Source organism: Jaculus jaculus, chromosome 13, assembly GCF_020740685.1.
Source record: "Jaculus jaculus isolate mJacJac1 chromosome 13, mJacJac1.mat.Y.cur, whole genome shotgun sequence".
In the NCBI taxonomy this organism is placed as follows: domain Eukaryota; kingdom Metazoa; phylum Chordata; class Mammalia; order Rodentia; family Dipodidae; genus Jaculus; species Jaculus jaculus.
Genome location: NC_059114.1, coordinates 86,495,381 through 86,518,412, shown reverse-complemented (window position 1 = coordinate 86,518,412; position 23,032 = coordinate 86,495,381). Strand labels below are relative to the sequence as shown.

Here is a 23,032-nt window from a genome sequence, read left to right as displayed (position 1 = left end):
TGTACATGACAAGAGATAGCTCTGCATGTTGTAGTTTAAAAATACCCTAAGAATACAAGCCAGTGACTGCAGGATTACAAGTCCCCTCTCCCAGCTGTTCAGGTATTAAAAACAGGCACAGTAAGAATAGGCTTCAAGAGACGGAATAAACAGTACATGTGCAACAGTGCAATGAGCCCCCGTCAGGGGACGACACCAGGTCCCTGGTCCTGTCCTCAAGACCCTCTCAGTAGTAACAGGGACCTGTGCACTTACTTCTCCTTTTCCTCCTCTTTTAAAGGAAAGCATGAGTTCAAGGACAAATGAAGGGCGCTGCTGCAGTCAGGTTCGCATTGCTGGTAGAAATCACCCAACCAAGAGCAGCTTCTGGGAAAAAGAGGTTTATTTGGCTTACAGGCTCGAGGGGAAGCTCCACGATGGCAGGGGAAAACGATGCCATGGGCAGAGGGTGGACGTCACCCCCTGGCCAACATAAGATGGACCACAGCAACAGGAGGGTGTGCCAAACACTGGCAAGGGGAAACTGGCTATAAAGCCCATAAGCCCGCCCCCAACAATACACTCCCTCCAGGAGGCATTAATTCCCAAATATCCATCAGCTGGGGAGCTAGCATTCGCAACACCTAAGTTTATGGGGGACACCTGAATCAAACCACCACAGGCGCATTCTTGAGTTCTGCCTTGAAAGCAATTCTCGCTGCCTAGGATTCAACCTCCCCGGTTGGCGTCCCAGGATCTGCAGTTACTTCACCCGCCTTCAGCTTCCCGGGGAAGATTTGGAAGTTATCAACAGTGTCCAAGCTTGGCCAGGCCTCCTCCCCCAGGCACCTTCTGTCCCCCAGGCATGTCACAGGAATGGCGCTGTTCTTGTACCGTCACCCGTTCTTCCCCCACGTGGCCAGACCTCTCTATTCGGAGGACAAAACCAAGATTAAGAACCAAGCTGCTCAGCAGATGAAAGATGAAAATAACCCGAATGACTATTGAGTAATAGCAAGGCAAAATGTGGTATGTCCAGGCGACTGAGTGCACATGACTCAGCTACATGAAAGATACACCATGGGTGGGCCCTGAAGTCACTCTGCTAAGTGAAAGACGGCGACACAACCAAGGCCATGTGGGTGGGTTTATGCGGAATATGCAGAAAGCAAATCCAGAGACAGTGAGCAGACGACGGATGCCAAAAGCTAGAGGGAGGAGAGACAGAGGAACACTGGCTTGATGGTTACGCGTTTAGGGGATAAAAACATCCTGAAACTAGACACTGGCGATCACAGGAGCGCACTGCAATATACCACATGTCACTTAGATCAGCCTTGTGTACTTTAAAGTAGAAAATACGAAGCAGTGCCTTCTCCTGACCTCTGGTTAACCTCTCTATTCAAGGGCTGGAGAGATGGCTTAGCGGTGAAGCGCTTGCCTGTGAAGCCTAAGGACCCCGGTTCGAGGCTCGGTTCCCCAGGTCCCACGTTAGCCAGATGCACAAGGGGGCGCACGCGTCTGGAGTTCGTTTGCAGAGGCTGGAAGCCCTGGCGCGCCCATTCTCTCTCTCTCCCTCTATCTGTCTTTCTCTCTGTGTCTGTCGCTCTCAAATAAATAAATAAATAAATAATGAACAACCTCTCTATTCAAGCACCACCAAGATTTCCCAGAATGCATCTCACACTACCTATCTCCATCTTCTCAGCCTTCGTCACCTTTAAGCCCCTGGATTTGTGTTTTTGCTCCTAATAATCCTTTCCCTCTTCCTCCTCCACACACATAAACAGAACTCATAGAGTGTTCTTGGCAGAGATCACCGTGTCCTTGCACACTCTAGTGTCTTCCTCCAGGCTTGAGGCCGCAGGCGATGGGTGGACGGCCACCACCTTGAATCTTGGGCCCTGGCTTCCCAGAATGGCACCTTGGCAATGTTCTCACGTGTTCTGATCACACCGATTCCTTTTTCAATCTCCTATCGTTTCCCCACCCCAAGCTCTGGCACAGAGGGAACATTCTCCCAGACTCTTTCTTGGCTGCCTGTCCTTCCCGTCTGCCTCCACAATCTTGTCTTCCTGTCCCACACACCCTGATGCCCCTGTTTCAGGATGCAGTTCCCCACAAATCAGGTCAAACTGCGCTTCCTAGGTCAGGAGTTGGAACTTGGCAAGACTGCCCTCAACGTTTTCCAACAAAAGCGACTCCCTTCTCATCATAACAAACACTATACTAGCTTCAGGATTAAGTTACTTCCCTAGAAGCTGTGACAAAAGCAACTTAAAGCATCAGGGCTTTGTTTCAGCTCACGGCACCAGGGGACACAGTCCATCATGACTAGCAAGGCACAGAGGCAGGAGCACGAGCCACTGGGTCACATTCAGTGCACAGTCAGCAAGCAGAGAGCCACAAAAGCTGGTGCTCAGCTACCCTCTCCTTCCCGGTCAGCCCGTGGCAGGATGCCGTCCACAATCAGGGCGGGTCTTCCCCACCCATCAACCAAAGACTTGTTTTCATGCTAATTCTAAATGTCATCAAACTGACCATCAAGGGCTGGAGGGACTGCTTAGTGGTTAAGGCGTTTGCCTGCAAAGCTAAAGGACCCAGGTTAGCTTGCCCAGGATCCATGTAAGCCAGATGCACAAGGGGATACATGCATCTGGAGTTCATTTGCAGTGGCTGGAGACCCTGGTGCACCCATTCATATTCTCTCTCTCTCTCTCTCTCTGTCTCTCTCTCTCTCTCTCTCTCTCAAATATATATTTTGGTTTTCTAGAATTTTAGATAGGGTCTCACTCTAGCTCAGGCTGACCTGGAATTCACTATGTAGTCTCACGGTGGCCTTGAACTAATGGCAATCCTCCTACTTCTGCCTCCAGAGTGCTGAGATTAAAGGTACGTGTCACCACACCCAGCTAAAATGTATATGCATTTAAAAACCATTACAGATTCCTGCTGTTTCAGGGCTGTAAATCCCCCCAAAAGTACTGGCTTATCCAATTCTGATGGTTACTCTAACCAAATCTGCTGGCCGCCTTCCCTCCTGTGGTTATCTCTTGAAGCTCTGGTCTCTATGGTCCCTACGCCTCATCCTTATCTCCAAGCCAGCCACCGGCATCTTCACGAAGGCTCGCTCCTGTCTCCCAGGGAAGGAGCTTGTGGTGGCAACGGGTCGACATGCATTGTCCAGGAACCCTCCACTTCCCACCCTGTCCAGGTCCCAATGGCCATGTGAGGCAACAGAGTGGTGGGAGTCTGCTGTTTGGGTGTGGACATACCGTGGGGGTGGGATTATACAGTCCACTCCAGCTACACCAAGGTTCCAGAATACCATGGCAGTCATGAGACTTGCACATTTTTCTAACAAGTAAGAGACATTTGTTTCGAAATTTAGCAGGTCGTTTTACTCATAGGAGCAACAAATCACCAGTTAGTTCTCCCCGTGCATAATAGCTTACGAGTGAAGCCATTCTCACGTTCTCAGGCTAGAGATTCCAGTTTGTATAGAATTCTGTGGGGGGAACAAGATATTGATAGGCTTTCATTCTTTTCCGGGAAAGAAACCGTACTAAGTGTGACACCACCGAGGAGGACTTTATGCCAGTGGATAGAAATACGTAGTGAAAAGATCGTGTGGTGACAGAGACAGAGACCCAGCTCAGTGCGCAAAGGCACTTGCTCACAAGCCTGCTCAGCGAGCACATAAAGCCATATGCAAAGTGGCCCATGTGGCTGGGATCCCAATGAGCCAACGACCACGGCAGGCAGAGCCAGGAGATTCTAGAAGCTCACTAACGGCAGTGGCAAGAGAGACTCAAAGGAAAGTGGAAGGAGAGAAGAAACATCTCAAGGTTGTCTTCTGACCTCCACATGCAGGTGTGTGTGTAATAACAATAATAATAATAATAATAATGGGCCATTGAGATCTTGGGGCTCATAGATCATGAACTTGTTTCTAAGCGGTCACAGCCATCTATCATGAGTCTGTGACTCTCCTCATCACCTTCTTCTCTTCAGCAGGTGGGTCCTTCGGTCCCCTCCAGTCCCTGTTCAGATTTTTTTTTCACTATTCCCCTATGCATATCCACGTAAATTTGTGCCACAAGTGCAGAGATAGATAGTAAAAGGAACAAGGGACACGGAGGAGGACTGGTGGTCAGACGCACTGCTTGCGAAGCTGCCCAGGCTGGTTGGCTTAGGTTTGATTCCCCAGTACCCATGTAAGCCAGTGGAGTTTGTTTGCAGAGGCAAGAGGCCCTGGAGCACCCGTTCATATTCCCCCTCTCTCTCCCCACCCCCCCCCTCTCTGTCTCTGTATGCCTGCACCCCTCTCTGCTCGCAAATAAATAAATATACTTTTTAGGTTACAGTCCTGTTCTTCCTGAACGCACCAGTACTAACTACACTTTGCAGCTCGTGCCCAGTTCCCAACAGCAGCCGGGTTAATCTCAGTTTCCCACCGCTGAGGCCCTGTCTCGTGTGCGCCCCCTAGCGGCCACACGCCCCATGACACTGCTGCCTAAGAACAAGGAACTTCACAGAATGCCCCGAAGCGGTTCTGAAGCAGGGGCGCTGGGGTCAGTTTCAGACACAGCGTCTTCACTTCACAGGCTGCTCACATTACGTGCCAGTATATTTTGTTTTTGTTTTTGTTTTTCACCTTTTCCCTTTGACAGGCTGTTCACTACCTGGCTGTGTTGTAAATCATGACTCACAGAAACAGTAGATCTTCCCACTAAAACAAAACACCAAGTCCAGTGAAAGCAGACCAGGGAAGTGTCATGCACTCATGTGTCTGGAGTTCATTTGCAGTGGCAAAAGGTCCTGATGCACCCATTCTCTCCCTCCCTCTCTCCTCCCCTCTCTCTCTCTCTCTCTCTCTCTCTCTCTCTCTCTCTGTCTCTTTGCTTGCAAATAGATAAGACATTTTAAAAATTAAAAATAAAAAAGTGGCTCTTTCCTACCCCATGATCTGCAGGAGTCGGTGGCCAGATGGAGGGGAGTGTATCTTCCCAGGATGGAACTGGACGGGATCCCCCCCACCCCCAACACACGCACATCCTATCCTATAGTTTCTCCTGGCCGCATCCCAGGAAGGTCAGAAGAGGAAAGGAACGCAGAGACACCTGGGTGCGAATTCTTAGGGTTTGCACGAAAAATGGCATATTCCCTGGAGTGTCACTCCTGCCCTGGGGCTGCAGACTAGCGGGGTGTCCATTTTGCCCTGCCCTGACAATAGACCCACCTTAGATGAGAAGAAATATTTACACAACCTTCACCTCTGCTACCTAAGGAAGGCCGGCTACAGGCTTCTGAAGGAGCAGGCCTGTATTCTTTTATTTTTATTTTTATTTATCTATTTGCAAGCAATTCAAGGTATGATCTCACACTAGCCCAGTCTGACCCGGAATTCATTATGTAGTCTTAGGCTGGCTCTGAACTCACATTGGTCCTCCTACCTATGCCTCCCAAGGGCTGAGATTAAAGGTGTGTGCCACCACATCCAGCTCCTTTAAAAATACATATATTTATTTGCAAGGAGAGAGAGAGAATAGGTGCCAAGGGCTTGTGGCCACTGCAAATAAACTCCAGATGCATGCACCCATTTGTGCATCTGGCTTTATGTGGGTACTGGGGAATCAAACCCCAGTGATTAGGCACTGAAGTCAAGCGCCTTAACTGCTGAGCCATCTCTCCAGCCTAAAAGGCCTGTATTCTTGTCAGCCTGAGGTTCCCTGTAACTAGGAGTAGGGCTGAGCACACAAGGTACTCAAATCTGCTCATTTCCTGTCTAGAAAACGCATCTTTTTCAATTTCAGCTTTGTTAGTATTGTCAACATTCGCAGAGTGACTCTCAGAAATGAAAAGGGAAGGTAAAAGCTCCTGCTTGGGCAATTTATTGGAGAAGACAGAAAACAAACAGCTGATAACTCATAAACACTGTCTGCACTTTGTTTCAGTTTGTTTAAAAAATATATTCTGGGCTGGGCGTGGTAGTGCACGTCTTTAATCCCAGCACTCAGGAGGCAGAGGTAGGAGGATCGCCGTGAGTTCAAGGCCACCCTGAGACTACATAGTGAATTCCATGTCAGCCTGAGTTAGAGTGAGACCCTATCTTGGAAAACAAAAAAATAAAAATAAAAAAGTGTTGCAGTGTATGTACTAATGGAATATTATACAGTCACAAAAACTGAGTGAACTACAGCTAGTTAGAATAACAATAATCTTTTGAAAAAAAATATTTAGGATAAGAATAAATCCTATGATGGTACCATTTTGATTCACCTCAAAACCAAAAATTTTTATTTAGCATGCATATAAATGTAACTTAAATATGCACAGCCACAGATTTTGTTTTTGTTTTTGTTTTGTAGGATCTCACCCTCGCGCAGGCTGACCTGGAATTGACTATGCAGTCTCAGGGTGGCCTCGAACCCACAGCGATCCTCCTACCTCGGCCTCCCAAGTGCTGGGATTAAAGGCGTGCGCCACCACACCTGGCTACAGATATTCTTTTAAATCGAATAAGAGTAGACAGCTCAGGGGTTAGCTTGTGTCGGCAGATGACATTGCTGGGGAGGCAAACAGCACTGGCAATGGATGGAGGGCGAGGCTCATGTGCACACGGCCTGTTGACAACTCGTGTCTATGGTGCATCTATTCCTGCATAGATCAGAAACAAGCATCACAATACAGCTAAGCAGAGCAAGTAGGCAAGCCGGCAGACAGACAAACAGACCAGCTGACTTACAGTCCCTAGGGATGGGCTACTGAGCAGGAATGCACACCCCCTCATATTCACTGTCGGTGTCATTGTCCAAAGATTACAGAAGTAGGTGACAGACCTGGGCCCAACCCTGGGTGACACCTAGCTTCCACGCACGTATTCAGAACATCCCTGGGAGTGACCCGGAGATGCCGAGGACATCTGTCCCTGGGCTCTGGACTTCAAGCCACTTCTGAGACTTTGTAAGGAATAATTAATGACAAAAGGATCCCACTCTTGGGGACACCACATGATCTTGGGAATTAAACACCCCAACTCATGAAACCTCGGGTCAAGCGACACTTGGGCCAATGAGCCCCACCTCTGATCGGTCAGACATCTTTGCCCGGGTGAGTCCTCTGGGCTTCTGATGCCTGAACCACACAGCCTCCCTCCTTGGAACCAGAGCCACCTCCGGACAGAAAGCAGCTCAGGAGCCAAAGCCCCAGCAAGCTAAGGTAAACTGAGTCCACAGGGTCCACTGCTGGCATAGCCCGATGTCACCGGCATAGACCGGCTTGCCAGGATATCCCCCTCCCGTGGATAGCTTTATTTCCCTTGTGAAAAAGATAGATGCGTGGAAGAGGGAAGAGAAAACCACAAGCATGAGCAAAAGTTAAAATTCAGAGCACTTCCACCCCCCTTCTACAGTAATCAGCTTATGGCAGTCACATGCTGTTCGATTTCGCTGAAATCACTTTACATCTGCAAGTGTTTATAAAACTCAGCAATAAATGACCATCATCCATGTACTTACATATTCTGTGTGTGTGTGAGACAGAGAGAAAGAGAGTCGGGTGGTTAATCTCTGTCAAATTAACAGGATTTAGACTCAGTGTGAACCGTCTCTGGTCATGTCTGTGAGGGATTTTCTAAATCGGATTAGTTGAAGGGGGTTGAACTCAGGCTAACTGCGGGCAGCATTATCCCCTGGGCTGGCCTTCCAGACTGTATAAAAAGGAGGAAGCGGGCTGGAGAGACGGCTTAGCGGTTAAGCACTTGCCTGGGAAGCCTAAGGACCCCAGTTCGAGGCTCTATTCCCCAGGACCCATGTAAACCAGACGCACAAGGGGACACATGCATCTGAAGTTCGTTTGCAGTGGCCGAAGGCCCTAGTGCACCTATTCTCTCTCTCTCTCAAATAAATAAAATAAACAAAACTATTTAAAATTTTAAAAAGGAGGCAGCTGGCGGAGCACTCAGCGTCTGGGCTCTCTGCTTCCTCCCTGCAAAGGTGATAGTGTGAGCTTCCGGCTCCTGCTGTGCCCCTCAAAACCACAGGCTGAAAGTAAGCCCTGGTCCCCCTTGAGCTGCTTCTGCTGGGTATCTTCACCCACAAGAAAGTAACCAAGACAACGAGTGTGTAGGTGTGCCCATGCTTCTGCGTGTGCGGGTCAGCGGGCCATGTCTGGGCGTCGGTTCCCACCGTCCCCCAGGAGCTCTTGGTGTTCGCTGCTCCATGGAAATCCTCCTGCATCTGCCTCTCTCTGTCACCTTGCCGTAGGTGACTGGGACCCCTGATGCCCACCACAGCTTTGGGCTTTTATGGAGGGTCCCAGGATCCAAGCTCGGGTCTTGGCACCTTCGTGGCAAGCACCTTGTGCGAAAGCCATCTCGCCTGCCCCTCACGAGCTCTTCCACACGCCCTCTTTGTGGGCCACACACACTCCGCTCCCTCCAGTCACCCTGACTTCACACCGCAGAAAGCTACGGTCACAAACCAACCACCCCTCACCCACAGCTACAGCTCCTGTCTCAGGACCTCGTCCGGACGTGAGTCTCAACGTGGCCTCCCTCAAGTCTTTGCTAGAAATCATCCACTCGAGTCTCTAGTTTTCTGCCTGGTTTCACTGGATCGATCTGCTTGAATTTAGAGAAGATGTGTGACTTCTGAAAGGAATATATAACTAGGCACAGAGCTCAAAAGTGAGCAAGTGGGGGATGAACTGTATCGCTTTCATTCTTTTTTTTTTCTTGGTTTTTCAAGATAGGGTTTCACTCAAGCTCAGGCTGGCCTGGAATTCACTATGGAGTCTCAGGGTGGCCTCGAACTCACAGCGATCCTCCTACCTCTGCTTCCCGAGTGCTGGGATTAAAGGCATGCGCCACCACGCCCGGCTCATTCTATTTTTAACACCCTGAAAAATGTACCCACTGATCGCCATTTCTGGTGATGTTTTCCTGGAACTCCCCTTTCAGACATGAGCTTACTGCCATCTATGTCCCGGAGAGCAGCAGGGGCCTTAAAACGTCTAGTGGGAGACATTCTAAAAGGCGTGATTCTCATATACATACACTGGTGGCGGCAAGAGATAATGAACTTAATTCCACATGCCATCTTCCTTCAAAGCAGCTCTGAAATCAAACCCTGTCTCTCAGTTTCAAAGTGCAACTCGGGGAAATGAACCGTGCAGCCTGGAATCCAAGGGAGCCCTCTGCGTGGCCTGGGGACTTGGAACAGTGGCCTCGTGAAGAGCTTGCTATCTGCCCATGAATGCGCCCCTTCTTTTATCGGGAGAGAAAGGGACTTTGAGTTCCCATTGTGCAACTGATGACTACAGAATTGTGCTCAGCTATTATTTTTTCTTTTGAAAGAAAAAATGGGGCGGGGGGACAAAAGGCCTATTGGACTTTCCACGCGGGCATAAGATAGGCCTTCATGCTTGGCACTCAGCTCCGGGGCTCGCCTGGCATTGTCAGCCAAGATGCCCCAAGCACAGACACGCTTCCGTGGACTTCCAGCACAGCCTGGAATTAAGTGATTATTTCTCCTGAGGAAGATTTTTTTTTTTTCATTCAATCAAATGCAGCCTGCACCATGAGGTTTTCCTTTAAAACTCATGTAGACGCCTTTGTGAGCAAGGTGTCAGGCTAACCTGTCCAAGGCTCAAGGTTTCCACAAGTGAGAACTGGAAATGCTGTGCTGAGAAGAGATAGGCTGTTAGGCCACCAGTGTCTTACCCAAGAACTCAGATCAGCCACATTGCATATGTAAGTTCTGTCTGAATATGAGGGCCCATAATTATAGAAGAGCTTCTATGGCTGGAGTTGAAATCAATGGTAGAACATTTGCCTAGCATGTGTCTGGCCCTGGGTTCAATTTCTAACACACACACACACACACACACACACACACAGAGAGAGAGAGAGAGAGAGAGAGAGAGAGAGAGAGAGGGCAGAGAGAGAGAGAGAGAGAGAGAGAGAGAGAGAGAGAGAGAGAGAAAGTTTTCCCAGTACATCCCATTTCTCAGAGGGGATGATTTACCAGCCCTGATGTGACTTTTTCACTTTTAAAGGAGACATAAAGTTGTCCTTAGAATTTGATGTCTAAGCCACCAGACTAAAATGCTCCGATTCGTTCTGAGCCTTTGAGCCGAGTTAACACCAAGACGGGGAACTGACTAAAGATTCTCTCCCTGCTCCTCAAAAAACAAGCAGCATTCAAAGGGGAAAGTGTGGGGGTGGGGGGAGGGTATTACCATGGGCTATTTTTTCTAATCATGGAAAATGTTAATAAAAATTGTGGGAAAAAAAAAAGACAAGCAGCAAACAAGTGCCGTCTGGCAGTTAGCTGGATGCCCCTGGAACAAAAGAGTGTTTCATCCCAAGAATCAGAGCTTCTCTTGAGAGTGAGAGAAAGAGAAAGGGATGAAGGATGTCTGCTATCTGACCACACTGCGGGCAGCAATCTCAGGACCCCCGCCGACCCCTACTGGCTGGAGGGAATGTGCCTGCACTTGGCCTTGAGAGCTGGCGCCAGGCGAGCCTGGCAGGTGCCTTCCCCGGCTGCACCTCCAGATGCCTCCGCCTCAGCTTGCAAACAGAGGCTGCAAGCTCTGGCCTCCCCTCAAGTGTCAGAGAGTCCACGGAGATCAGCCGTCATTCTCAACTTCCCAACTACATTGATATGGGGGAAAACTTTTATATAAATTGAAACAGAACAATAAAATAATTTATGCAAAAACCTTTAATCTGTGTTCTTGCAAACAAATTAACTACTTATTAAAGCTAAAGACAATTTGAATGACTTTTAAATATAAGTAATCTTACTTTTTAATTAAAAAAAATGTTCCATTATTTGAGAAAGAGGCAGAGAGAAAGAGAGAAAGAGAGAAAATTTGTGTGCCAGGGCCTCTAGCCATTGCAATGAACGAACTCCAGACACATGCACCACCCTGTGCATCTAGCTTTACATGGGTACTGGGAAATCAAACTCTGGGCCTCAGGCTTTGCAGGCAAGTCTCTTAACTGCTGAGCCATCTGTCAGCCCCAGTAATTTTACTTTTGTTTATAGAGAAAAAATCTGAGTAAACAGAAGATGATTTTATGTTTTCAAAAGGAGATATGTGGGCTGGAGAGATGGCTCAGCAGTTAAGGAATTTGCCTGTAAAGTCTATGGCCTGAAGTTCAACTCTCCAGCACCCACGTAAAGCCAGGTGCACAAGGTAGCCCATGTGTCTGGAGTTTGTCTGCAGTGGCTAGAGGCCCTGGTGCACCTATTTTCTCTATCTGCCCCTCTCTCATTCTTTCTCAAAGAAATAAAATATTTTTTTTAAAAAAGGAGGTGTGGGGCTAGAGATGGCTTAGTGGTTAAGGTGTTTGCCTGAAAAGCCAAAGGACCTCAGTTCGATTTCCCAGGACCCACGTAAGCCAAACGCACAAGGGGGCGCACACATCTGGAGTTCGTTTGCAGTGGCTAGAGGCCCTAGTGCGCCCATTCTCTCCCCCACTTTCTCTGTTAAATAAATAAATGTGTCCAGTGACTGCCAATGATGCCCTTGAAAATCAGACTGGCTTTCAAACACATCTGCTAGCTTTCTAAGGGCTCTTTAAGAACTTCCCCCTTGCCCGGCTTGCAGACACGCTGTCTTCCTCAAGCTGGGGTTTGAAAGCCTTAAGCTTCCTTTTGTTGACAAAAGCAAATTTCTCAACGTGTACATGACAGTCTTGAGTCACGATGCCTGGAGGGAAGCAGGGAGGGAGGCTCCTTCCTAGGGTGAGTGCCTTGCCGGCCAGGCTCCCAGCAGCACCTTTTTAGCAGTGGAATTAACACAGTTAATGCTGCTGACACCTGGGCGGGGGGGGGGGGGGGGGGGGGGGGGGGGGGGATGGGAGGGGATAACTCTGAGGAGAAAAGGCTTGGCTCATTCCGAGATCTAACCCAAACTGAAAATTGATCTAACAAATTTGAAAAGGGGGGAAAAACAATCAAGCCTTATCCACTCACCTGAGCATCTCAGCTGCTGGGCCAGAGGGCAGCGAGGCCACTTCCAGCAATGCCAGGTAGGAGGTTTAGAATTAGGGTTAAGGTCGATTTGGGCTGGCAACCATGAACTTGGAAAAAAGACTGATCACACATGGCTACCATGAGCACCCCGTACCTCTCTGTACCTCTAAAGATCATACCAGTCATAGACCCTGACAATAATGTTTGTAGGACAAACGTAAGCATGCTAGATATGCTGGTAAATGCCTTTAATACCAGGACTCGGGCATGAGAATCCGAAGTTCACGTTGCTCTGCAGCTAAATACTGAGTTTGAAACCAAAACTCCAAATTTAATCAATCAATCAAATAGTTAAAAATAAACATCACCTAGCACCCAGATGTTGAGAATCTTTGAGTGCACAAACCAAACCAACATCAAAGAAATCCAAGGCATAAATACTTGAATTTTCCATCCCAAGGTCATGAACGGTATATACAATGAAAACTTCAGTGAGCTAATACAGATACACACACACACACACACACACACACACACACACACACCTCTTTTGGTGTAAATGACATCATTTTGAAAGAGCCTCTGTCCACACAAAAACCATGCAGACCACACTGTAAGGGCGACACACACATTCCTCGAGGGCACAGTAAGCACCCCACCGACATCTGAGGCTGGGCAGGGAATGTGAGCCTCCTCGTCCCCCCCCCCCATAAATGCGGAGGAACAAGAGAGAAGTGGACGTGTGGAGCACCGGCCTCAGGGCTGGGAATTCATCACCCCCGACGCTCGCGGGGGGACGGTGGTGACTGGGACTCCTCCAGGTGGGTCTCTCCACGATCACGTCCTCTCTGGGCCATGTGTGCATTTTCCCCAAGGACAGCGGGGGACTCTGACTAAAGCAGCCCGTGCGTGCGTAGTGGGGGTGTACCGCGCCGACTCCTTCCCCGCCCACGGCCTCGGCACCGCAGAAGCCCCCCCCCCACACACACAAGTTGCAGGTGCATTTAGGACTGGGGACAGCAAGGACTTCCGGAAAGCAGAGAAGGCACGTCAGTCCTTTCTCACGTACGCGACAGAACGCCTGACACAGGGCGACTTATAGAGCAGGCCTTATTGCTCATCGCTCCGGAGGCTGCCAGTCGCATACTGGGGTGCACTTGGTGGGGGGCTTTCTTGAACACTGTGGCGGCGGCAGCACTGAGTCCAGCCTCAAGCCCTTTTAATTAATTTTTTAAATTATTTATTTATTTATTTGAGAGCGACAGACACAGAGAGAAAGACAGATAGAGGGAGAGAGAGAGAATGGGCGCGCCAGGGCTTCCAGCCTCTGCAAACGAACTCCAGACGCGTGCGCCCCCTTGTGCATCTGGCTAACGTGGGACCTGGGGAACCGAGCCTCGAACCGGGGTCCTTAGGCTTCACAGGCAAGCGCCTAACCGCTAAGCCATCTCTCCAGCCCTCAAGCCCTTTTATAAGCAGCACACACCCGCCCCTGAGGACCACCCCTAAGAGACCCTCCCACTAGGCCCCACCTCCCAGTCCAGTTGCTGTTCTGACGTGTGAGGTTGTGTGTACGCTGCACATGTGTGTACAGACTCACACCCATGCACTTGCGGGTGGAGGCCAGAGGACAGCAGACTGTCATCTACACGTTATCCTGGCGACTCTCCTGAGCGGCACCCCTCACTCTAGCCCAGGCTGACCTGGAATTCACTATGGAGTCTCAGGGTGGCCTCGAACTCACGGCAATCCTCCTACCACTGTCTCCCAAGTGCTGGGATTAAAGGCGTGAGCCACCACGCCCGGCTTTGTTGCTTTGTTTGTTTGTTTGTTTTTAACTTATTTATTTTTCTTTAGAGACAGAGAGAGAGAATTGGCACACCAAGGCCTCAGCCACTGCAATCAAACTCAAGATGCTTGCGCCACCTACTGGCCATGTATGACCTTGCACCTGCCTCACTTCTGTGCATCTGGCTTGTGTGGGATATGGAGAGTTGAACATGGTTCCTTAGGCTTCATAGGCAAGTGTTTTAACCACTAGGCAATCTCTCCATCCCCACACCTAGCTTTTTATGTGGGTTTTTGGGGAGTTGAATTTGCTAATTTCCAGCCTAAGAGACCCACATGCTTAAGGGTAAGCACTCTTAACCCCTGAGCCATCTCCCTGGGCCCAATACGTGAATTCTGAGGGGCACATTTCAAACCACACCAAGAATAAAACTAATCAGCTCAGAGTTTCAGTAAATCTGAAAGAACTCTGTCAAAGAGCACAAGTATTTGCTTAAGAGATTAACTGACTGAGTCACCCAATGTGTACAGAAACCTTAAAACGTTTACCCACTGTAGCCCAGCATACCTACAGAGGGCAAGACTAGAGCCCAGATGCAGAACCGCCAGGCCGGCCACCTGCGTGCCAGGTGGTCTGGGGTAAAATCAACAGGCATAAAATACATCACTGGCATGTACCCTTACTTAGTTAATGAAAAGAAAATGGCACTGCACCTTGGTGACTTTATCCACAGAAATACACAGACCATCATCTGACAGAGACATGAGGCAAATGTCAGCAGGTCACAGAGGTCGCCATAAAGGTGTCTGGCGTCCTCACGTCTGTCAGGACCAACAGCAACAAGCAAGCCTGAACAACAGCCACCTCTGGGAGGAGCCCGAGGGCAGGATGACGAGGTGTGAGTGGGGTCTTGGCCCCCCGGGAAGATGACGTTAGGTAAGCGCTAAGGAGACGCGCACGGAGTACGGACCGTGGCCACTGCCTCACGAACTGCAACACGCGCAACGTGAGTGCCGGGTGCTAATAACGGGAAACTATGGGTCGGGAGCGAAATGGCTCCTCTGTTTTTCTAAAAAAAGTTCTATTATTTGAGAGAAAGAGGTAGGCAGAGAGAGAGAGAGAATGGGCATACCAGGGTCTTCAGCCACTTCAAACAAACCCCAGACGCATGCGCCACCTTGGGCATCTGGCTTATGTGGGTCCTGGGGAGTCGAACCCAGATCCTTAGGCTTTGCAGGCAAGAGCCTTAACCACAAAGCCATCTCTCCAGCCCGGGGAAATGGCTTTTCATGGGAGTTTCCAAGGCTGCATTTGCCTTGTCCTCTGTTTTGTATGTTTGTGTCCCCAAGTCCACTTTGATACAAGTACCCTGAGCACCCTTGCTTGAGTTATGAGGATGCATTTTTAAGGCCAGGTCAAGTTTGTGGTGTTTTTTTTTTTAATTTACCAGGTTTTATTTATTTATTTATTTGAGAGCGACAAACACACACACACACAGAGAATAAGCACGCCAGGGCTTCCAGCCACTGCAAACGAACTCCAGACGCACGCGCCCTCTTGTGCATCTGGCTAACGTGGGTCCTGGGGAATCGAGCTTCGAACTGGGGTCCTTAGGCTTCACAGGCAAGCGCTTAACCACTAAGCCATCTCTCCAGCCCAATAGTTCCTACAGTCATTCACTTCACAGGGATCTCAATCCTCAGACTTTCTCCATCTTTCAGATGCCCAGCGGGTGAACGATCTGGACTCCACTCCTCACTGCCCCCCTTCTCTCTTCTGCTTGGAAACAGTGTCCTCACTGCAGGACAGAGGACAGTCCAGCGAAGCCAGTGCTCTGGTGACACCATCCCAGTGACTGACTGGCATCCGTGACACTTCAGACTGAAGAGATTACACCCCTCCTCTTCTCCCTTGCCATCCTCCACCCCCGCTAAAGTCCTCGGATATGACAGCATGACATGAAATGACTGTCCTCCCAAAACATTCCAGCAAGGTGCTAGGACTCCCTATGGTCCCATTCTCTCGTTGTAGAAACCAGCAGCCACTGTTCACACCCCCTCAAAAAAAATGAAGTCTGAAAGAAAATTAAAACCAAAAATGCCTCTCTTTCTGCACTTCCAAATCTTCACGCATTGGGACTGTCACCATCTGCCACCACCACAGCAGCGAAGCACAAGCGCTGCAAGACTGACCCCCCGCCTTGTCCTCCCCGGCTTCACCGTACGCATCATTCGGCCTCTCTTGCAGTTAACTATGGGACTCGGGGTCAACGTGATTTCGGGGGATGCACCTCATCAGCTCAGTGACATGCCCCGCCTGCCCCCCAGCCCTCCATGCCCCCGTTACGGGAAGAAAGGTGCCTACCTTGCGCTGAGGCTCCTCCACAGCTGCGCTCCTGCAAAAGGAAGGGAGATGTGAAACGTGAGCGAGTGGCGACAGCTCCTCAGAGGCACCTGCCAACTTAGAAATTAACATCCAAGTTTCGTAAAGTGGAATGCTTACATGTTTAAGTTCTAGAGACTACTGAATCACACAGGGCACGCTTCCGTCACCATGAGGGAATCAGGCAAGCAGTCCACACATAGTTACTATGATCCTCGCTGCACACAAAACACGCTGGGTCGGTACCTTGAGAGACGAAGCACTCTGTAATTCACACACACACACACACACACACACACAGTCTGCCAAAGACAGGGCCAAGGGAAAGCACGATCAGCAAAGGGCTGAGCAGGGAGGGTAAACAGCCAAGAGCTGGCTGCACGGGGGAGTGGGCCAGGAGGCTGAGCAGAGGGGCTCTGAGAGCTGACGTTTGAGCTTCGCAAGTGGGGACCAGGCAGCACTCCCGACGGCCAGCTCAGAGGTGGAACGAACCCCACAGGGAGCTGGATCCAGGGCTTGGATAAGCCAAGTTGGAATGACAGTGAAAGGAGAATGCAGGAAAATCTAGAGGTCACGGCCCCCATTCCTATCAAGTGACCTCTTTTTTTGTTTGTTTGTTTGTTTTATGTTTATTTATTTATTTGAAAGTGACAGATAGAGAAAGAGGCAGAGAGAGGGAGAGAGACAGAATGGGCGTGCCAGGGCCTCCAGCCACTGCAAACGAACTCCAGATGTGTGTGCCCCCTTGTGCATCTGGCTAACGTGGGTCCTGGGGAACTGAGCCTCGAACCGGGGTCCTTAGGCTTCACAGGCAAGCGCTTAACCGCTAAGCCATCTCTCCAGCCCTCAAGCGCACTCTTAACAGCCAAGGAGGTGCTTATCTGCGGTACAAGAGGGCAGTGCAGGTGTCCCGGGAGGGAAGGTGGAAGGACACGGTGGGTACAGAAAGGAACGCAGACACCTGCTGGGTCCTTTTCCCTCACATGTCAGAAAGAAAACGAAGTGGAGAGGACTGGCCTGTTACCACCAGGGAGAAGAACAAGGTTGGCACAGTCAAGGTGAAGGATGCAGAGTTTTCCACAGCACAGAAGAAGGCCTCAAGCCTGAGAGTAAAGGGCAATGCAGGAATTCACACACTCAAGGCTGTAAGAGAGAGGGTCGGCGGAAGCTGGAGGGTGATCGTGGCACTGGCTCACAAACTGGTTTTTTTAAAAAAATATTTATTTAATAGATAAAGAGAGAGGCAGATAGAGAGGAAGAATGAGCATGCCGGGCTCTCCAGCCACTGCAAATGAACTGCAGACACATGTACCACCTGGTGCATCTGGATTATGTGGGTACTGGGGAATCGAGCCTGGGACCTTAGGCTTCGCACACAAGTGCTTTAACCACTAAGCTATCTCTCCAGGCCCTGCCAGTCCTGAGGTATACGATGGCGTGGCTGATGTCCTGAGGTACACGATGGGAGTGGCCAACTGTCCTGAGGTACATGAAGGGAGTGTCTGATTGTCCTGAGGTACATGATGGGAGTGTCTGACTGTCCCGAGGTACACGATGGGAGTATCTGACTGTCCCAAGGTACACGATGGGAGTGGCTGACTGTCATGAGGTACACGCTGGGAGTGGCTGACTGTCATGAGGTACACGATGGGAGTGGCTGACTGCTGACTGTCATGAGGTACACGCTGGGAGTGTCTGGCCGTCCCGAGGTACATGCTGGGAGCGGCTGACCATCCCGAGGTACACGCTGGGAGCGGCTGACTGTCACGAGGTACATGCTGGGAGCGGCTGACCATCCTGAGGTACACGATGGGAGCGGCTGACCGTCCTGAGGTACACGATGGGAGCGGCTGACCGTCCTGAGGTACACGATGGGAGCGGCTGACCGTCCTGAGGTACACGATGGGAGTATCTGACTGTCCTGAGGTACATGATGGGAGTATCTGACTGTCCTGAGGTACATGATGGGAGTATCTGACTGTCCTGAGGTACACGATGGGAGTATCTGACTGTCCTGAGGTACATGATGGGAGTGGCTGACTGTCCTGAGGTACATGATGGGAGTATCTGACTGTCCTGAGGTACACGATGGGAGTATCTGACTGTCCTGAGGTACACGATGGGAGTGGCTGACTGTCCTGAGGTACACGATGGGAGTTGCGGACTGTCCTGAGGTACACGATGGGAGTTGCGGACTGTCCTGAGGTACACGATGGGAGTTGCGGACTGTCCTGAGGTACACGATGGGAGCTGCGGACTGTCCTGAGGTACACGATGGGAGTTGCGGGCTGTCCTGAGGTACACGATGGGAGTTGCAGACTGTCCTGAGGTACATGATGGGAGTGGCTGACTGTCCTGAGGTACACGATGGGAGTGGCTGACTGTCCTGAGGTACACGATGGGAGTTGCGGACTGTCCTGAGGTACACGATGGGAGTTGCGGGCTGTCCTAAGGTACATGATGGGAGTTGCAGACTGTCATGAGGTACAAGAGGGGAGTGGCTGAGGGTCCTGGTGAGTTCCATGGATACCCGAGAGCTGCTTCTGGGTTCAATGTTGCCACCGAGTCTGTTTGTCACTGGGAACAGCCCCTGCCGCAGTGTGCTGGGCTGGAAGGCCCACTGCCAGACCACGGCCAGCTGCTCGCTGGACTCAATTGTGTCTTTGTCCTACAAAACTCATTAAAGGAGGACAAAGACAACCCTGGGGTTTCTTCAGTGAAAGGCTGGGAGGTCTGGGAAAACACCATAAAGAACCCCAGCTTTTCTTTCTTCATACATTTAATCAACCATCATTCAGGAAAGTGCTTGAGAGAAAGGCGGGCCTGTGGCTGCGGCCGGCCCACCGGTGTGGCTCAGGGCTCCATTCCGATGGAGGTCACCACAGCTGCATCGTCACTGGAAGCTGGTGCCTCCCACCAGCCTTGGCACGGAAAGGCCTGGGTGATACAAGGCTGACCCTGTGTCTATTCTGTTCTGTGACCAATGGACCTTCTCACTTCACCCTAACTCGGGCCTGAGATCTGAGGGTGTGTCTGCTCATGTTACAGTGGTCCAGAGGGAAACATAAGCTGAGAAAACCTCCCAAAGATACCACGTTTTGATCCCTAGGGCCTTGGAATGTCACTTCCTATGGAAAAGGGGTCTTTTTTTTTTTGTTTTATTTTTTGTTTTTCAAGGTAGGGTCTCACTCTAGCCCAGGCTGACATGGAATTCACTCTGTAGCCTCAGGGTGGCCTTGAAGTCACAGCGATCCTCCTGAGTGCTGGGATTAAAGGCTTGCACCACCATGCCCGGCTGATAAAGGGACTTTTGTGATACTGTTGGGTGAAAGAAGTGGAAAAGAGTTGATGGTCACTGGTCATCTGGGTGGGCACCACAGACAATCACAAGTGCGCTTTCCAGAGAGGCGGCAGGAGGTCTGATGCGCACGTGGTGTCACAGCCATGTCGTGTCACTGGCATAAAGCAGCTGATGGGAGGAGAGCTGCTTATTTTGGCTTTCTGACCAGGGGAGGCTGCACAATGGCAGGGGAAACGATGGCATGAGCAGAGGGTGGACATAGCCCCTGGTCCACATAAGGTGGACTATAGCAACAGGATAGTTTGCCAAACCTGGCAAGGGGACACGGGCTATAACACCCATAAGCCCGCCCCCAACAATACGCCACCTCCAGGAGGTTTTAATTTCCAATTGCCATCAGTTGGGGAACCTAGCATCCAGAACACCTAAGTTTGTGGAGGACACCTGAATCAAACCACCACACAAGGGAAGATGACATGACAATTGAGGTAGAGACTGCAGTCATGTGGCTCCAAGGCACAGGACAACACTCAACAGAGCTAAAGACAGTAATGGATCCTACGCACGAGCCTCCAGAGGGAGCATGGGCTGGCTGATACTCTGTTTTGGCCCAGTGCTAAGGATCTTGAACTGGCCTCCAGAACTGTGAGGGAAGAATTCGGCTATTCTGAGCCAACCATTTGCGGTAATGCGTGACAGTGGACACAGGAAACCTCTGTGGTTTCTCCACAGCTACAAACTGAATGAGCCTAAGAGTTAGAGCTTGCTTTCTTTTTCTTTCTTCTTTCCTCTTATCTTTCGTTTCTTCTTTCTCCTTCTTCCTTTCTATTTCTTCTTCCTTTCCTTTTTCAGTGCTAGGGCTCTGCACATGATTCATAGGCCCTCTACCACTGCCCTACACCCATTCCTTTTTCATTCCGAGACAAGGTCTCACTAAGTTGTACAAGTTGCCCTTGAACTTGCTCTGTAGCCCAGGCAGGCCGTGAACATTCCCCTCCTGCCTTGGCCTCCAAGTAGCTGAGGTGACAAGCCTACTCCATGAGATCTGGATTAGGAGTCTGGCTCTTAGGTTTCTAGTCTTTCATGACTCCCAACTTATTGGTTTCAAGGCCTGGATCTTCGCAATGCAGAGGTCTCCTGCCATTTGAAAATAAGATGTTTATACATTGGAGTAAGAATCAAGCCAGTCAGTCGGCTGGAAACAGAAGCTGTAGGTGCCTCCAAACAACTTCCTACATGTCCTGCTCTCAATCCTGGGCCCTCTCCAAGGTCAAATCTTTCTGTCTGTCCTTGTCATTCCACATTTGTCTGTTCTTTTTACCTTGTGCCCAGGTGAGGGCCAAACTTGATACCCAACTGAAAATACCGAGACACTCAGCTTCCCCTGTGAACCAGCTGCCGAAACAAGCTTGCAGGAGAGGGAGGTTCTGACGGAGAACTTGCTACAAAGTCTACTTGGGGAAAACGGGCCCTCTTCTGCGGGCTATGAATTAAGGCAGAAACACAGGACTTGACATGTGACAGGCCAACTTCTACACAAAACTCTGAGACCTCAAATCGCCTCCTTGCATCTGGGGTAAAGAAGCAAGAATTACAGCAAGTATCTGCTTCAGGCTGAACATGAGGCAGTCGGGCATTTGTTTTGGAAAGGATGGAGAGGGAGCAGAAAGAGAGAGGACATGTGTGTACAAAAAAATACAATTTAAATCTATGGGTTCATGAACCACATTAATCACATAAAAACGAAGGCGTTCCCAGGCAGCATTCCAGAGGAAGTGGTAGATTACTGAGGAGAGCTCCTCTCACTGCTAACCTGAGAAGATGGCAGTAGACACTGAGGAGCCTCAAAACTCATCAAAGCAGGAAACAAGAGGGTGCCGAGAGCTCAACACTAAAGGAGACTTCTGATGACTCCCCCCTCCAAGGCTCAGGAAACATTACAAAGAAGCAGCAGAAAGAATTTAAGAGGCACAGGGTGGGAAGGTATATTCTGCATGCGTGCACACGCGCGCACACACACACACATACACACACAAACACACACAAACACACACAAGCTGCCTGGCACATTCATGACCACTCAGTGAATACCAGTAACCTCAGAGGAGGCCCCTCAATGGAAAGGATGATGGGGGGAGAGAACCTAAGAGCCTAACCCCATGGGACAATTACCAATATATGACCATAAAGTTCTCAATTAACACAATAAAATTTTAAAAACGAATATGTTCACCTTCCCAGAAGGCTAACATGAAGAAATTACCCCTCCATGTCTGGAAACAAAATCTTTTGAAAAGTTGCTTACACAATGATTTGCTTTGAAAACTGGAAGGTCTTAAAAGCATAAACTAGATTTACAGCAGACTGATGGAATACCATGATGGCAAACCCATAGCAAGTCATATTCTAGGATTTAAGTTCAGGTTAGGGAAAAGAAACTGCTTCCTGAAATGTGAAGCTAGTACTTGACCCAAAATGAGAAACCTTGGCATACTAGCTGAACAGCAACCCCGAGAGAGCCTCCTGTCTCTGTCCCCTCTGGACTGGGGTTACAGGCCTGCATGGCCACATCTGGCAAGCTCTCACTTTTAAACATGTTTAAAGTTAATTCTGTTTTCATTACCATCAAGCCCTTTAAATGCTCTTCTGAAATTATCACTGATTTTGAATCCCTTAATTATTTTTCTTCACTGAAGCCAAGAAAAAATTTATATAAACTAGTCTCATTTTCCAGTGGCCTAGTTTTATCTTGTAAGATTGTAATAAATATTTAACTGCTATCCTCATGACAGCCTAAAATATCAAGCTGGCATTTGAAATAGCTTCAAGCCGAAGGAGAAGCCAGTATGCATGAGCCCTCTGTCTGTCCGCCACAGCTGTGACCACAGACAGCATCGCTTAACTGCATTCAGTAGCGCAGCAGTGGACGCTCGCCTGGCACGTGTAAGGGCCTGGGTTAAAAGCCAAGCCCTGCAAAATAATTATTATTGAAAATAGAAAAAGTTAAATAGAAAAAAAATAGAAAAATGTGGGAGCTCATGCCTATGCTCTCACACCCAGGAGGCTGAAACAGAAATAATCCTTTCCACATTCTAGGCAGAATGGGCTACAGAAAAAGACCCTGTCTCTCCCACCAAAATAATAATAATAGTAGTAGTAATAATAACAATAATTAATAATAATAATAACAACAACAAAAGAGGAGAAGGAGGGAGGGAGAACTAGTGTCTATTCTTCCATAGAGAGGATTAACTGGTTAACATATGTACACAAAAATCAGAAAAGCTCTTAGGAACATGTCTACATCTGAGGGTTCTTACCTCTCGTCCTAGACAAAACCATGTCCTTTATTATTTGCATGATAACACGCCCAAGCATCATGACAGCAATCAGGTGGTAAACTCTCCAAGGAGTCAATGCAAGGAACCTATAGCCAAAACAATAACAAAGTAATCAAGATAAAAATTTTCAATTGTAGGGAATGTAGGCTTACCCTCCCGCCGCAGGCACAAGTTCCATTTAATAACCATTTCCCTTTTCAAGTCACCCCAGTGTGACCACAGGGGAGTTATTATAACGTTCCAGTCAGCA

General features: G+C 49.4%; 1 protein-coding gene across 1 annotated transcript in view; it reads right to left on the bottom strand.

Annotated features, from left to right (window-relative positions):
• Positions 1-23,032, bottom strand: part of Retreg1 (reticulophagy regulator 1) — a 154,606-nt gene that overhangs the window by 90,198 nt on the left and 41,376 nt on the right. Inside the window, exons 2-3 of the mRNA XM_004652535.2 lie at positions 22,762-22,868; positions 16,123-16,153 (exon numbers count right to left, since the gene is read on the bottom strand). Of these exons, the coding sequence (XP_004652592.2) occupies positions 16,123-16,153; positions 22,762-22,868 (138 nt within the window). The remainder of the gene's footprint in view (positions 1-16,122; positions 16,154-22,761; positions 22,869-23,032) is intronic.